At 39.6% G+C, this 17,801-nt stretch overlaps 1 protein-coding gene across 1 annotated transcript in view; it reads right to left on the bottom strand.

Annotated features, from left to right (window-relative positions):
• The window catches only part of GLP1R (glucagon like peptide 1 receptor), a 102,313-nt gene that overhangs the window by 29,604 nt on the left and 54,908 nt on the right, over positions 1-17,801 (bottom strand). The window contains exons 4-5 of the mRNA XM_023924401.2: positions 3,305-3,414; positions 719-825 (exon numbers count right to left, since the gene is read on the bottom strand). Coding sequence (XP_023780169.2) covers positions 719-825; positions 3,305-3,414 — 217 coding nt within the window. The remainder of the gene's footprint in view (positions 1-718; positions 826-3,304; positions 3,415-17,801) is intronic.

The raw sequence follows: 17,801 nt of genomic DNA, 5'->3' as shown, positions 1-17,801 counted from the left end.
TTTGTCTTTTATTTCTTTTTTTGACCAAACACAAAGAGTGTATTTTTCACATACGCAACCAAGAGTTTCTAAATTTTTACATGCTCTGTTGAATTTGTAGGCGCAAACCTGGATGAACTCAGTATGTCACTATGGCCGGCTGTCAGCGATTTATTTCACAAACTTTTCAAGTTTCAAATTCGACTCTCTTCTACATTGCAAAAAAAATAAAAAAATACAAAAATCTGAAAGCTCTCCAAAAATCAAAACTTGGTCAAAAATACATTTCTGCACATCTTGCATGTGAGGGCTGAGATACAGGCCAGACTGAGATTCATGCTCTGGGTAACTCCAAGCAAAGCAAGAAGAAAATTTTTCTCCTAAATGTTATTGCTCATCTCAGATTTGTGCCTCATCTGCAAGGTGAGACCATGAAGGAACACTTGCATCTCTCTCTTTTACCACCTCTTCCAGAAGAACTTCCATTGAAATAAAAACCTGCCTAACAAAATATTCCAATTGATAAAAAGTACCTGTTCCACATGTTCATATGGGTAACTGCATACATTTTGAGAAGGAATAATTTTAGGAAGGAACACAGAAGTGACAAAAGATAGAGAAATAATGATGTGACGGAAGGAGAGCAAACAATAATCAAATGTTTCTGTCAAAGTCTGATACTGTCATATAGAAAAACATAAAACCTTTAGTCCATTCTCTTCAAAGCTTCGCCAGTTACCTGAATCCAAGAAGAATGGCAGTTGCTATTACAAGGGCAGAGAAGGAAAGAGCATATCCAATGGTGTATATGATGGACAAATTCAGGAGCTGTTCTTCTGGTGCATCCTGAGAGCATATAAAGAAGAAAAAAAAAAAAAAAAAGTGGAGGGGAAAAGAGAGAGCTCATGGCCTTCAGTTCTTTTCTCCCAGCTACTTTCTTACTTTCTTAATGATAACCAGAAGTCATTCTCCTACTTTCAAGTTTAAATGCACATGTCAAATCAGTCTTCCATTTTCCATATGCTCTAAAGAAATAAAAAATTAATCTTAATTCCTCAGCTGCTCCCAGGTGTTTGCTCAAATAATTGGGTTGCCTGGCTAGAAAAAATAGATAATGTGACATTATTTCATAATAAAGAGAGACATGAATTACCACACAAGCAAACTGATGGCAGGAAGCACAGGCACAACTCAGACCTGCAGTAAAAATGGAAGACCTAATCTTTTCAGACTTGAGCGCTGCAAGCAAGTCTCCTTACTGTGATAATGAGGGGGATCCTCATCTATACTTCAAAGTGCTACATCTGCACTTTTAAGTGCAACAAGCCAGGTCATAGTTGATGATTTGGAGACAAAGCATGCCTTGTGTTCACATAGATAAACCTCATCTGCCCCCAGATAATCTGTCTTGTGCCTCAGCTATGCAACCTCCTGGTAACAAACCACAGCCCAACAGCATCTCATGTGCTGGGTGTTACTGCACTATTTGAGAGTAAGCAACCTTCTGCAGACCAGAACAGTGGGGACTCCCTTCAGATTCACTGAAAATATGATAATTGAGACCCTTGCTTGAAAACTCTGGCAAAAATCCTTAGAGAAGAGAATTACTTGAAAAGGTATAGGCAGCTCTGAATTTTAACACAGTCTTATTGCTCAGCCTCCAAGACACATTCATATTCACTGTTCTAGTTCATCTCTAAGCACACATCTTTGTCAAAATAGACTCAAAGATTTTCCCTTCTTCAAGCTGCTAACTCTGCAATTGACTCCTGAGACCTGTGCTGTATAAAGGAATACATTCTTTGTACTTCATAGATAGGTGCAGTTATTCAAATGTACTTTGCACAGCCAGGAGGATTTAAGGTAAACATACATGCTGTACCTCAGATTTGCTAGCTTAATGCTTTGAAGGGAATGCTATGAAAGCTGCCTTATGAACAGGAAAAATCTCTTCAGTATCAAAGCTTAAGCAAACAACTGAAACCTGACAATTTAAACCATGTACACAGATGAAAATGATATTGTACACCTAAATTTATAAAGATTCTCCAACACTTTGGAATTTGTTTTAGTTACATTTTTAATATAACACATGACAAACTTATAAAAACAACTTCTTGTTCCTGCATGCCAGATGCATAAACCAGATGCATAAAGTTACTATGGGGCTCTATATACCTTAGCTGGAAAACCAAACATGGTTGTTCACATTTCAGGGAGTGACACCATGTACAAAGGGTTTCAGAATCCGAATCAGTTCATGAAAAATTCAAGTCGGGTGCCAAATGAACAAATGTTACCATTAGGTATCTCAATCATTGGCATGTCCCAACACAGCTCTCAAAGAAATCATAATGGCCAACAAGGAAAAGTCAAATAACACAGCGTTAAGACAATGTGATATGCAGGTATAGCGCAAAACACAAAAGGGATAAGGAATTAAGGTTGCAAGTCAAAAAAAAAGGTTAAAATTCATATATTTGGAGAACAGAAACTCTCTTTTTTCCCATCTTCTCCTAGGCTGTAGCCATTTATTCTTTCTGAAGAATGAGGCACTGAGCAATGGAAACTACAGAGGGCATAGATCCTGCAGCTCTTGGGACTTTCATAAACTTGAACTGTTTTGACTAGGTAATGCACTAGTTCCCAGTACCCCGGGATAGAGAGAGTGCACTCAATTTCTGTGAGGGAAAGCATCACCCTTGGAGGTTCACAGTAGTAGTGGTATCACGTGTCATGGGAATGCACACAGTGTGCTGGCTGACGCCAACACTGTTAAAAATCCTTTGAAAATCCCTGTGCTCTCCATTTAGTGCCAGGCATCTCAGCTCCCTGCAGAGTAAAAAGCATGAGGGCAAGAAAATAACACTGACAAGCCTAATTCCACTGCCCACAGAAAATGAAGTATAAAGACAAAAAAAACATTAAACAAAAAAAAAAGGCAGGGATTGCCCCATGCCCAAAGGTGAAAAGCAAATATTCTTCAGTTCAGTTCATCTTAATCACCTTAATAGCTGCTAACAAGAAAAAGCAAATGGTCACAGTTCAGTTCCTTGCACTGCACCACAGCTGGGATGACCTGAGTCACTTCTCTTGGTTCTTACGTACATTTAAAAGTGCTCTCATCTGCTTTTCATGTTCCTTTTGTTGAAGGGAAGAGATCTGATGTCCCTTACCATTAGGCTCACTGAGTCCAGATTACTTTGACAAAAAGTAATGACAAAAAGGACAAAAAAGGTGTGGGCATCAACAACTATTTTTTTACCTCTCTTCTGCTTTGTCCTAAACAGCAGCAAAAGAGGGGGGAAATGGGAAAAACTCTTACCTGGTCAGAGGGTTCACACTCAGACAGGTTCCTCCAGGGCAGAGTGGAATTCTCCTTCAGCAGCCAGGTCCCATCCAAGGTGCAGAAGCGATACACCTGTCCATGCAGAACTGCCAGGAGCAAAATGGGCCACAGGGTCAGTAGGAAGAGAGCCTGCTTGACCAAGGTACAAGGCTCACAGAGCATCTCCATGCAACCCTCCTTTCTCACCCACCACTCTCCTGTATGGAGGGGGAAGCTGCAGCATGGCAGGGGAAGTGCTCACCCACTCCCTGCCTGCCACCAACACTCTGCTGCTTGTGCTCAGGGCCCCAGAGGAGCTGCCAAGATATCAGATGGCACCAGGACATGTTCCAGGACAGCTGCTGACCATTCCACAGTAACAAGAGACTGAAATAATTGCTGACATCTTTGTGAGGATTTTACAACCTGCATAAATTCCAGCTCACTAAAATATTAGATTTTGAAACATACACATTCTAGGTGTGTTAAAGTTCAGCTACAGATTTTACATGGAAAAGAAGGTGCGCAAAGACTAAATGCACCTTTTATTTTCTGAAAGCATGCACACCCAGAGAAACCTCAGAACAGGTATGCTAACACAAGCTTCCCAAAATGCAAATGCTTATACAAACATCTGTGCTACAAAATGAAACCATTAATCTTTTCCTAAACTACCCACATATTCTTTCTACTCCTTTTGTCTCCATGTTTGAATAACAAAATTAGCAATTAATTAAACCCCTTTCCGGAGCAGTTATCTCCTTGATCTTGTAAAAGCAAGTACATTGAAATAGCTCCTAATAAAATTATGTCAGACCGAAGCACCAAAAGAAAAAGTGCAAAGGGAAAGCAGCACTCAGTCATAGTGTATGAAAATAAACCCCCTCTCTAGTGTCTGGAGTACTGGGGAAATCTAATAACTTAGACAGCTGTACACATAAGCAACCTGGAAGTGTCCTTGTATGAGCTGCTTTGCAAAGAAAGTTTCTTACTAATCACATTTTTGACCCAGTAAATTGACCTATTCTATATAACGAAACTACCCCTCAAAAAGCAATGCTGGGAGATCCTCCACCTCAACCCCCTACCCAGATGATGTCTGGAAAAAAACTCTTACAATATTCTGGGATATAAGAAGTTCAGTTAGGAGATTTAGTTCTCAAGGGCATCAAAATACATCCCAATTACAGCTTTTGCTCAAACCCAGCCTTACCTGCTGCAACCACATCCTGTTGTCAGCTCCCTCATTACTGCAAAATAGAATCATTAGAATTTGGCATTTCTGTTCAAGGGCAAAATTTAAAAAATTACTTGAAATTCTGACAAGCCATGGGACAGGAGGTTATTTGCATGTTAGCTGACAACTGGTAATCTCTTTGATAATTGTCAGCAGCAGACAACTAGTAGGTACTCTAATAAATGTTTTTAAAAAAACAATATAGACATTAAAATTCTAATAAGCCATTTTTAGTGAGTATGCTAAATGATAGCTGATAATGGTTCTGGTAGGCACAACTTCTTTGGTTTTGTAATTACTATACTGAATACACCAGTAAGAGATAATATAAAGATGATATAAAAATGAAGTTGTACTTGTGGAGGTTTTTTCTTACTATTAAGGGTATCTGTTCACATGAAAACAGAAGGAAAGCTTAGGTTGATTATGTTGCAGCATCTGCAACACACACATTCACAGCCATTAACTGCACCTGCTTTCATTATCTACTGCCAGTGACAACCACTTCCTTAAGTCAGGGTATTGCTATGATGTTGCTCAAGGGTACTAAAAATTTTATTTAGGAACATCAGGAGTAAAAGAATAACCAAGAAAAATATGGGTCCCCTCAGGAAGGATAGGGGAGACCTGGCTGCAAAGGACATGGAGAAGGCTGTGAGGTACTCAATGGCTTTTTTGCTTCAGCCTGGAGAAGAAAAGGCTACAGGGAAACCTACAGCAGCCTTCCAGTTCCTGAAAGGAGCTACAAGAAAACTGGAGAGTAGACTTAGATGAGGTATTAGAAAGAAATTCTTTACTGTAAATGTGGTGAGTCACTGCAACAGGTTATGCTGAGAGGCTGAGGATGCCACATCCCAGGAAGAGTTCAAGACCAGGCTGGATGGGACTTTGAGCAACCTGGCCTGTGGAGTGCCCCCACCCAAAGAGGTGGGGATTTGATTTTAGACAGGCAGTGTTAAAGTGAGAGGCATGGCTTTAAAGCCCAGGAAGAGTTGCTCCACCCCCAAAACCCTTGTCGGGTGCCAGCCCGAGGTGTTCTGCCCTTCCTGTGTTGCTATTCGTTGTATTCTGCTGCATTAAGCCCTCCTATTGTACCCCTATTGGTTTATGCTCCTGGGGTTCTCCCTTGCTGTGTCCCTGTTGGACCCAGACCCTAAACTCCACTCTGGCTCGACCCCATAAAACCCACCACCCTGCCTCTGTTCAGGATTCTCTGTCTCATGCTGGGTTAATTCCTGAGTTGGAATCCAATAAATGGATTCTCGAGTTTAACGAAATTGAGACCCATCTTGTTGATTTCCCATGCTGGGCACTGGTGGCTGCACCTCCCTGGACATGATAGTGTTGCAACACGTGATACAACATTGGCCTAGTGGAAGACATCCCAGTCCAGGGCATGGTGGTTGGAACTAGATGATCTTTCAGGTCCCTCCCAACCCAACCATTCTATTGATTTTGTCCATTTATTAAGGATTTCACACATCATTCCCACTCCCACTTAGGATTAGTGGTCAGCAATTTGAAGTAAGCCATTCAAAAGCAGCCCTAGGAATCTGTAAATGTTGTGTATTTGGAGCCAATGAATGTGAATTCCAGGAGGTTTAAGTCCAGAGGGTCATAGGACTAGGAAATTTTGTCTGACTACCATTAGATGAGCTATAACCAAGTACTATAAGAAAAAAATTATTATGAGGAATAATCTCAGAAAACAAGAAATTTAATTATATTCTTGAAAAAAAAGAAAAGAAGAAAACAAATAAAACCACAAGACCCACACTTCAAAAGGAGAATTAATTAAAAAACAGGCAAGCAAAAAAAAAACCCCAAACCCCAACATTATTTCACATTTCCTGAAACACTTTGTGAATTACCTCTCCCCACCAGTACTTCTTAATGGTGAGGTTTAATTGGGATGAATGCCTAGCTTCAATATATTTATTTTTTCTCCCAATCATCATGACACACATTAATTTTCTTTTTATTAATAACACTTCTTTTTAAATAATGACAAGGAAAACCTGAAGCCTAGCATACATTACAGAATAGAAAGATTTACTGTAAATGAAACATGGAATTTGCTATCAGACAGAAAGACAAGGCAATTAATTTAGCTGTGAAGAAAAAATTATGTAATGCTATTACACTGGACAGGAACATTCCTGCCACATCTAGGAGTCACAAACACTCAAAGTGGATGGCTCTTACAGACTTCTAGGTAGACACATACCAGCTGTGTCAGGTTGTCATAGACTCACTGATTGCCGAAACAGTGGTGATCAGTGCAAGACTCAGAGGCAGCTGAAGAACAGCTGGGCTATCTGTAACCAGGAAAAGCCTTAAAATGTGAAAGAATAAATCAAACAAATTCCAAATAGATAAAACTGCACATCACAATGTGAGAGCCTAAACACCTGGTCTATGGAATAATTTATTAACCAAGATGTTTATGAGACAGGAAATGTTAAAAAAGAGAAAACTTCCACTTTGAGGCACCACTGAGATTCTAATTGATACATGGGACAATGCTCATGAAAGACCTGACAGAGTGCAGCTCTTGAAATAACAAGCCTGATGCACTTCAGGCAGCCAGTTGCTCACAGAAATGTGAAAACAAATCTCACTGTTGTGGAAATGGAATACTTTCAGTAATGTGTCAGACTCCCCATTACCCACACAGCACCATTATGTGGAGCTGTAAAGGGCTCAGAAATGGATAAACACCACACATGAGACCCTTCACACCCTGCAGCTTGGCCCATCCAACACTAGCACCATGCAGGGTCTCCCAGGTAAACCCAGCCTAGGGGTGCAGACACCTTCAAGCACTGTGTGATCTGTTTAAGAAGCTGCTTAGAGGAGATTCCCGGAGCAACGGTGCCAAGAGCCTGGACTTCACACAGTATAGCCACAGAAAGGTCTGCCTTTGAAACAGACCCCTCCCAAACTGCATCAGCCCATAGTCATTCCTACTTGCTCCATTTCCCAGAAGCAGAAGGCGAACAGTCTCCATCTACTCCTCCAGGCAACAACCTCAGTCACAGGCAGCTTCCTGCTACTGCCCTAACACAAAAAAGGCTGTAAATGACTGATAGAAGAGATTCACCTGATCTGAATGCTCTTCCCCAGTCTTGCCTCAGTGAAGTGAGGGACAGAGTAAAGCTTCTACACCAGAAACTCTGCTCTGTTGTTCTCCAAAATAACTGATAAAACCCTGGAGACTTTACATCTTCTCATATACAAAATTTCTATCTTTGCTTACTGAAAGCAGTTCCAACTAAGTTCAAGGAATCCACTAGCTTTTAGACAGCAATGTTTTGACTCAAAAATTTTAAGTGTCTTACCACTCTTACTGCTCAGAGGAAAGCATGTGATTTGCAATAAAGCTACCTAAAAATGTTTTAAATACAATTTTTTCACATGTACTTTTTATGACTCTCTCTCTGCACAGGTGGTCATGGCTTAAGATGGCAGAAAGCTTCAACCTTCTAAAACAGATAAAGAGATAGTATATGTACACATTCTGTCTTTGCTGAGGGCCTGGTCCAAAGCTCACTTGGAACTTCATTTCCTGCAACTTTCATGTGATGCCATTGCTGAAAAGAAGATCAGTTATTAAAAGACACTGAGGCAAACTAACAGTGACATGCCCAGAGGTGGCCTGTATGCCATGAAAGAAAGAAGGCACCCACACAGCTTCCCTGACAACTGCTGAGCAATTTCAGCTGTTTGCTTGCTTGTCTTACTCAGAGGCAATTCACATTTGTCCATGGCTGAATTCTGCAGAGCAGGCCCTCTTACCTATAATGCAGTCAAAACACCAAGCATAAAATGATCAGTTATAACAGACCAGAATGACAAACAACATTTTTTTAAAGGTTTGAGGTGGTTGCTTCTTTGATATCCTGCAATACCTTTTCCCTGTCCTGTTATGTTTTCTGTTACCATATAGTCAATGTTTTAAATCATTCCACTATATTCTAGAATTGGCTATCATCTTCTGCAAATAAACAAACATACTCACAGCCAGTGCAAAGGGAATCTGATTTTATTTAAAGAGCAAAAAGCTGCAAAACCTTTGGAACAGCAGCTTAATGGTACAGGTCTATTTGAACAGTGTCAATCACACCTCATTAGAATTACATATTAAAACATGGACTTATGCCCAAAACTCAGTCTCTGTAAGCTGATAAAAGGTAGATCACTGAAGGTAATAACATCTATCTAGTGAACCTGTATATGTTTAAACAGCCAACCTCATCTGCATTTTACAACATCAGGGTGTCAAGGTCAGTGTGACATTAGTCACCCAACTGTCCCTGAGGATAATCTGGAACATTATTGATTGTAATAATAAATTATATCATGTCCTAGCTAATCTATTCTATTCAGGCGTGAGAAGAACAAGAGACTGCAGTTTTGTCTGTCTGCTCTGTGTCAAGTATTATAGACCTGTCCTCTATTAACATCCATTCTCTGCTTCCAGCTGGGGAATTGTTTTGGAAAAAGTTAAATTTTCTCCATAAAGCAGGGACTCAGCAGTATGAGAGCATCACCCCAGTCTTCAAGACAGACTGGCTTGTTCCTGAAATGAGCAACCTGTCCCTTGATGGGGACAACAACTTATCAGAATTTAGGATGTTGTGCCCCCATCAGCAGCTCTGTTCAGCTATCACTTGCTGTGACTTGGGCAATGCTCTCCAGGAATCATTCCTGGCCATAAAAGCTGCTGCTAAGTGTCACTCAGCCCCAACCTTGGTGCTGCTTTCTGCAAAGGCATCCTAAACCCAGGACTCATGCCTAGGAGCATGCAGCTAAAAACATGACATAAGGGAACAGCCTGATCCTGAAACCTCCAGGGAGCTGGAAGAGCCCTAGCCTGCACCACTGTCCGAGAATCACATTTATTAAAGTGCTCCTTTGGGCTGGGCTTACCACCCTGTCATCTGAAATTATATTACCTCAACAGACAGTTTAACTACAGGTACTTCCTACTATTCTTCTTCCCTCATAACGTATTAGTCATCTCAACTCCTTTGCTTTTGTAATAAAACCAAGCCTGTGCTTGTTTACTTGGATCTTCCCTAGCACCATGTAAAGGTGGTGGTTAGGTGGGTGCAAGCTCATGTCTGTCTCTTGGTAGGAGTGTGAATGCATCTACTTTTCTTTTTCCTCTTGTTACTCTTCCTCCTTGCAGTGTTTTGGGTTTGTTTTTTTTTTGATTGGAAAAGGCTGGAGAACATCTTGGATCTTTCAAACTAAGAGCTAGTGGTAAGAAACATTTACAATAGGGATGTTTGAGTCTGTTTCCCCGCCTCTCACCCAAAAACCATACGCACTACTGAAAATTATTCTCTTGCAGCAAGAATTTGAAGTGATCACCTGACACAACCTTATACAGACCTAACAGACACCTTTACCTGATGAAAGGGAAGATCCAACCAAGCACAGGTCATGCCACAGGCTACACAGACACCCCTGTATGTCCTGGAAATTCTCAGTGCCAGAATCCTCTGCTGTGCTATCAAAAGCACAAAGTCACAGACACTGCAGATGGAGATGATGCTCTTTGGCATCACCCGAGGAATACTGCCTGCATATAAATTCTTATTTAAAAGCATTTCCTTTGAAATTACATTAACAGAACAGCACTAAAGATTCAAGAATTAGGAAGTGTTAAGCTAAGGCTGCTTATATGAGTTCTAGTTCCATCCAGTAACATTGTTCTACATACACAATCATACATTTTTTTCTCCCCATCAGAATCCACGGTTTTATTCAGGATATGAAACAGAGGGAGATAATTTGATGTGAAATTATTCATTCTTACTACTGTGAGATACAAGCCATATTTAAGCAATCAAATCTATACCAAATACAGCATTTTCTTATTTGAATGATCCATTCAAAGACCACCAACAATTCAGCTCCCCAATGAACACTAAAGGCTATTAGCTCATATGCATAAAGACATGACCTAAAAATAAGGACCATATTTTGGTAACATAATAAAGTCACATTTATACAAAAAGAAAATTATGCAGGCACAAAATTTGTTCTGCATGGGCATATTCAGTTCTCCTAGTGCAGAGGTCTTCCTTGCCAGCTCTGCAATATCTTGCCTCAACACAAAATTCCTCAGTTAATGAGGCAATGATCCTGCAGAGAAGAGCCCTCTTTACTACATCTCACATGCAAATCTATTCTTCATACTGAAAGAATAAGACCTGTGAAAAAGAAAATAATCATAAAATATAGCTTCATAATTAAAAACTACTTGAATAATGGTGACCAATAAAGGTTATGGAAGCCAAGAAGCCCATATTAAATCACAAAGTATTCCTTAAGTCACAAATTTATACAATACTGGGAATGAGTATCTCAACGATTGAAATATCTTTCTGGAAAAGACCATTTTTTTTAACAGAGCTTTACCCTAAAAGGAGCTATACCCTCCAAGCATTTAATTTGAGGAACTTGTATTAAGAAAAGGCTGCACATGTAGTGGTTTAGATTCACCAATTTGAGTTTCCCGGCCAATGCACCAAATAAGGTGGATCTCAGCGCTGGCTAAAATCAGCAGTGCACTTACTCATTTCTTGTTGTGAGATATGGATCGTGAGAAGGGTAAAACAGGATCAAAACTTAAAAGGTATAAATAAACTTTATTAACAGGACTGCAAGAATAAGAAGTGTCAGAATAAAACCTCCAGAACACCTTTCCTCCCCCTGCCCAGCTACTTTCCTTTCCCAACTGACAACATCAAGACAAAACCTGGGATGTTAAATCAGTTACCAACCATACCATAGTCTTTCATCAGTTCTTGTAGGGAGCAGAGTTTTCTCTTGCCATGCCATGGAGACTTCTCCACAAGAAAGTTACCTCGTGGCTTTTCATTTCCACGAATAGCAGCTGCCCGGGAAAAGTTCTCCCACTGTGAAATTCCTCCCATTTTCACAGCCCTACTATGGGTGTGTCCATGGGCCATGAACTCATAGGGTATTATTTTAAGGATGAGTTATTCAAAGGAAAAGGTTCTCTTCATCTGTCTCTGTGATCACCTCTGGGAACAGAGGTTTTCTCTTCTCCATGGCCTTATTAAAAGAATATTTCAGCCCCATTAGGCATCTCTTCTTTCTTCTTCCATCTGAGGCTTGACTCCTTTACTCATCTTGGTGTTTTCATGTTGTCTTTCTACACGTCATCACTCTTTTTTTCTTTTTTTTCTTTTTTTTTTGGCTCAGCCTGGAGCAGGCCAAAAAGGGGGGCTTAGTGTCAGCAAGATGTCAGCAGCTGTGGCCCAGCCCAGCCTGGGGCCGGAGCCCTGCAACCTCCATCCCCTGCCCAGAAGCTGCTGGGGTCCGGCCCAGCCACCCCCAGGCCACACAGGCTGCAGGGGAGCAGGGCCAGTCTCATCAGAGCTCCATTACCTTCTGAGGCTGGAAGCCAAGAGAGAGATTTGTGGGTTTGTGGTTTTTAAAATGTGGAATTCACAGAGGTGGATCTAATTTCCAAATGGTTCAAAATGTTGTCAGCTGTCAGAACTAGCCAGCTACTGGCCTTTTCTAGACATAGAGGAAGACCTAGCAGCTTCTCTCAGAGACATCAGTTCAGTGGGTGGTTTCTTCTTCCCCAAATGTCAGTCAATACAAAACCAGCACACTAGCTAGAGAACACCAACACCTAACAACTTTTTAAAATAAACTTTAAAAAAATCATAAAAGTGCACCCATGTATGTGGGCATCAGGTTTAATAAGAGTGTTTATGAACTATAAAAGGTAAGCAAATTAATGCAATTAAAGAAGGCAGCTTATGAAAAACAAGTATGTATGACACTTTGTCAACATTTGGTAAGATACCAAGAAGCACCACTAAAGGTTTTGTTCAGAATAAATAAAAGTGGGTTGGAATACATTTATTGCAACAACAAACATGATTGGAAGTTTAATGCAAAATAGACTTGTAAAAATGCTGTTAAGAGGTTTTGTATTTTTAAGTTATTGGATCTGTTATTGCAATTAATAGAAGCCATCCTATTAGAGGATATTAAAATAATGCAAAAAAATTCAAAAATTCTGCAGTAAAAAGTTCTCTTAAAAGGCTGCAAACCATACAACTAAAGTCTTCTCAGGGCAGAGGAAGGGATCTATTTTACTATGCTCGTATTCTGAGGCCTTATAAAAATAAGCAAAAAACCCTCAAAACAAGCTAAAAGGAAAGGAAAAAACTAGAATAATCACTAGCATAATGCCTGCTGAGATAAAGCAGGCAAAAAAAGAACTTTGAGAAAACACAAAAGATAACTAGTATGTTAAATATGAACAGTCAGGAGGAGAGGGATATACACATGCAAATAAACACTGGTTGGTTGCATGCAGCTTCTGTGCAAAACAAAAAGCTCCAGAACATGGAGGCTAAAACAAATGCCAGGTGATGTAAGCAAACTGCCAGTCTCTGGCAACATGGAAATTAGTGGTATTTGGTTATCTGCAAAAACAATGGCATAAAGAACCACTGATTAAATAATCCTAAATTTATCATCTCTCGCAAGACAGTTATAAAGATCATCCAAAAAATCTTAAACAATAGGAAGCTTTCAGCAGACACCTGCAAAATAGATCATAAAATTTATCTCAAACTATCAAACTCCATTTAGAGCTAGCTGTAATTCCACAAGAATTAGCAACTATCTACACAAAATAAAGAATGTGGATACTTCTAAGCAGAACAATTAAAATAAAGCATGTCATCCATTTTAAAGACTGTAGACATGCCATTCTTCTCTCCCCTAACTGCATTCCTCTCCTTGGTTTTTCTCTTCAGGTTCATCCTTTCAATACTTCCTGTTGCTGCAATACTTAGTTCTATGCTGCCGCTCTACCTTTGCACTGTTGCTCCCTTTCCCCCCACACTTTCATATTTCTGTCTCAGCTCCTACTTGTGGTTGCCATTTTCCAAAACCATTGTAATTAAAATTGCAACTTAACTCCAGCCTCTCACATCTCCTTTCTCTATTCCTCAGCCTTCCTCATCATACTCCAAGCTCCTCTTGCTCCAGCCAAGCAGAGAAGAAGGCAGAATTAATGAACAACATCTGCTCTCAGATCTGGACCTACTGCAGCCAACAAGGCCACAAGTAGCTCTGATCAGCCTGTGCACCAAAAGCACATCTGGCCTCGACAGTCACACATTTCAGGAGAAAGGAATACTACTTCACACAGATATGGCCTCTGGAGACTGTAGGTGCAAACAAGCACACATAAGGAAGTCATTCCCACAAGCAGCAAGAGACATATCACCAGTATCACAGAAGCCATGCTCTTTCTTATCCACATGCTGAAATATAGAATAAGATTTTGACAAAAAGTTATTGGAAAACATCAGCTTTAAAACAGAGTTCTAATTTGTTGAATCTCATCATGCCAAGGCCTACAAATCTGTAAGACACTAAATACAAGCTCTTCCAAATAATGGAAAAAAACAAAAAAAGGACCAATCAATTTCATTATGAAAATCACCATCTTTTCTGTCAAGAGGCCACTAAAGCTACAGTTATGTCTGGATTTACCTTTCCATCACAAAGTCAATCTTTACACCAGTCTCAATGATTCTTACCCTCCAACACAAAGCTGGGACCCATCCCTAATCTAAGAACCAAGATAATTACCCTTATATGGGTAATTTTCCCCAAGTTCTTGATTCCATTTTCATTTCTATTCCATTTTCATTGCTTGAGAGGTAGTTGGATGGACATAAAATCCCTTTGACTTAAGCTTTTCTTTTCCTGCCAAGGAGCAATCCCTTCCCTTGAATATTCACTGCCAATGATATCTCACATTTAAAAAAACTTAGAGAGGCCCACTGTCATTCATCAGTCACACCAACACAATGTTTTCCACATTTTAAGCATCCTTTCATTCTGTTTAAAGGAATTGTCAGTGCCCTGCTTCATTAAGCTCCAGGACCATTATCTGGCAGTTTTTGCACGTGCAAGTCAGTTTTTTGTTTTCAGGGGAAATATGCCAGTGAGCACTTGATTCTTTTCTTGCCTAATTCATTTCTGCTCATTCCAATTGTCAGAAAGCAAATTAGAACCAGAAAGTCATATGAGTCTGGATCAGGCATCAACCAGCATTATTTTTGTCATCAAACAAGTCATGTACCCAAGTTCTCTCATAAACATTGCCCAGAAAAACTTCATTCTTATCTAAAGAATAATTAAAATTATGTATGAGAATCCTAACAGCTAACATTTGGAGCATGTTTGAAGAGGATTAAACACTTTCAAAATTCATAGCAGGAGCCTGGGTCTCTCAGGGAAAAGCTAGTCTATTACAGAAAATTCTCAAGGGGAAAGTCACCAATAAAACATGTAAGTAGAAAAGAATAATACTGTTAAACAAAACCATGTGTATAATTGAGAAGTGTAAACTTCACAAAGATTAGCATATTTTCAAGTTAAAGTTGCATATATGAAATGGCATGAAAGGGAGAATATTCTATAATTAGACTCACATTCAAACACCTTTCAAGTCAGTCCACATTTTTTTGCCGGACTACTCTGTCAAATGAAAATATTATTAAAAAATCCAACCACAGAGCTACTCACTTCAAGAAGCAAAGACTCAGCTGCCTTTACATAAAGCATTTACATACTTATATATATACGCATGGATTGAATTGTATCTTCACCAAAATTAACTGAGAATATTGGAAAAATAAATAATCTTTAAGATCACTATTATAACAGAAGCATATCTATTATATGAGAGGACACATGTAGGTTGGATGTGAGAGGAGTCTTTCCCATCACCCAAGAAGAAGTGGAAGGAATTCCTGAAAAGGGGAGGAAGAAGTGAGCCATATGGGCAAGTTGCTCTCCACCTACACTGCTTAAGATCAGGCATTCATGTCTTATCACATCTTCAGGGACTTGGCAGGGGAAAACCCCAAAACAATCAATATTTAACTAATTAGCAACATTTAAGTAAGCTGAAAGTTAATAATGCATTTTCAGCAAGGCATTTAATTACGTAGCACATACAAACATTATTGTTCATTCAGACCATTAACTAGTTCAGTTTACTCCTTGTCCACAGCAATTACAAACTGCAAGTTCGTGAGTGTAAGTAACCTGTAGAAAAGTTTGAGGTCCCCCTCTGTTTAAGAGTGCAGTGGTACAGAAAACAAATAAAAGCAAGTAGATAATAACTTCAGTTATGCAATTATGTAATAAGAGCACAGATGAAGTTAAGATAATTGTTAAGCTCAAACATATCTAGCTACCTGCTAGACTAGCATGGACAAGGCACAGAGGCAGTCCAGCTCTTCCTTGCAGCTGGGTCTAATGGTGTTCATTTCTCACTGAAAGGCATTATTCATGGCCAGATCAGCTGTAGGAAATGTCTCAAGCACTCACAAATGAAGCTCAGCTGTCTTTTCTGAGGTGTGCCTTGACATCCTTGACAGTGGATTTCAAGGAATTACTTTAAACAAAAACATGATACAGTTATAACAAAAAAAGTTCTGGAAAACATACCGTCCTGCCAACTGCTCCAACTCCCACAGACATAGCAAGCTGATATCCTACAGCAGGCTTGTCCAGTAGTGCAAAAACAGTAATTCTTCCTAGAAGGTCTCAGGTAACCAGATCTATACCTGACATATGAACATCATGCTTTCATCACACATATGTGCATTTTGTCATCTGGCCATATGCAAGGTTTCCTGTTCTATAACACATTCAACATATTTTGGTAGCAGCAGGAGAAGAATCAAAGCAGAGAGCTTTTCATTGTCCCTACAGAAAGTCACACCTCAGCCCAGCTAGAAGGTCATAAACTACTGCATTATTATATGTACCTCAATCTGAAGCAGCAGTTTATTTATAAAGCTGTTTCTTTTGCTTAACAAAATGGATAAAACAGAGAATGGCATTGCCATGTGGCCTAAAAAAACTGTATGTTAGTAACATCTATCTGTTATTGATTTTAATAATTATTCCTACCATCCACCCTTGAGATGGGTAACATATGTTTGAGAATTCTCTGGTATACTACTGTTATAAATCTGTATTGTGATATTGGCTTTCACAAGTATTAGGATGAATATTATATGTTAAATACTTTTTGGCTATGTATGTATTTTTTTTCTTGCTAACAAGTTGTAAGCTTAAAGGAATCTCCCAGTACAAAGCAAGGAAACTCCAGAGGGCAAAGACAGTGGGGCCCAAGCTGTTATCAGCGGAAGAATAATAGAGGCCAAGCTGTTATCAGCTGCCAGGACCAGGCCAGTGGCAGCAGTGGAAGGATGTGCTGTGAAGCCCAGCTGTCACCACGGCAGGACGAGGGGCCCAGACTGCTATCAACACTGACCATTTGCAGAAGAAAAGAAACCAAACTCAAAATAATGCTCATCAGCAAGAATAATGGTGACCAGCAAAAATAGTGCTGAACAGCAGAAATAAAAACCATACAAAGCATGTTCTAAATAGGCGGAACCAGAGAGGGGACATGCTAAATACTTCTTGAAAAAGTTTGAATATGCATTAAACCCTCACAGCAGGAGGGGATAAAAAGAGTTTGGGTGTTCCTGGCAATCCGCCAGGGCACCCAGCCGTTTTAACCCTTTGCTTTATTTCCTTTGTCTCCTAATTGTCTTTTTGTTTATATTAAACTTTTTAAAATTTATTAAGTGAATCTCGTTTTTCACACTACCAGATGGAGACTGACAGAGGCAGAGGTGAACTTGAAAGATTTTTTTTATTATTACTTTAAGCAACTGAAATTTCCAATTAGCTTGAGATAGCTTCTGGTGCAAGGAAATATAAATTCTGAATTGCTTACAGGTTAGCAGATGCAAAGAAACATTTTTCACTGAAGAAAGGTCACACCCCTTTTCAACATTACGGAGAACTTTCTGCAAGCTCAGTTTTATTAAAGCAAAGAAGGGAAGAAATTGAATAAATGTCTAATCATCTTCAGAGTATCCAATATTTGAAGTGAAAGTTGTTTTCTTTCACACAAAAAGACAAGCAGGCACTTTAACCATGCGCTCACAAAGACATCTGCTGTCTTGCTTTTAAAAGACCATCTCAAACTGCAATGCTAGATGATTAAACAAAAAATGAGAAAGATGAAACCAGACAAGGTTTAACTTGGTCCCTTGAACCAAATGTTCCTGCCATGCATATAACTTCTAAAAATTGTCCAAAGGAAAACTCTCACACAAATGCCTGCTTCCTCAGCTGTAGGGTTTT

Source organism: Cyanistes caeruleus, chromosome 2 (genome assembly GCF_971803275.1).
Source record: "Cyanistes caeruleus chromosome 2, bCyaCae1.hap1.1, whole genome shotgun sequence".
Classification (NCBI taxonomy): Eukaryota; Metazoa; Chordata; class Aves; order Passeriformes; family Paridae; genus Cyanistes; species Cyanistes caeruleus.
The sequence above is the reverse complement of the archived record's forward strand: the minus strand, read 5'-3'. Positions and strand labels throughout refer to the sequence as shown.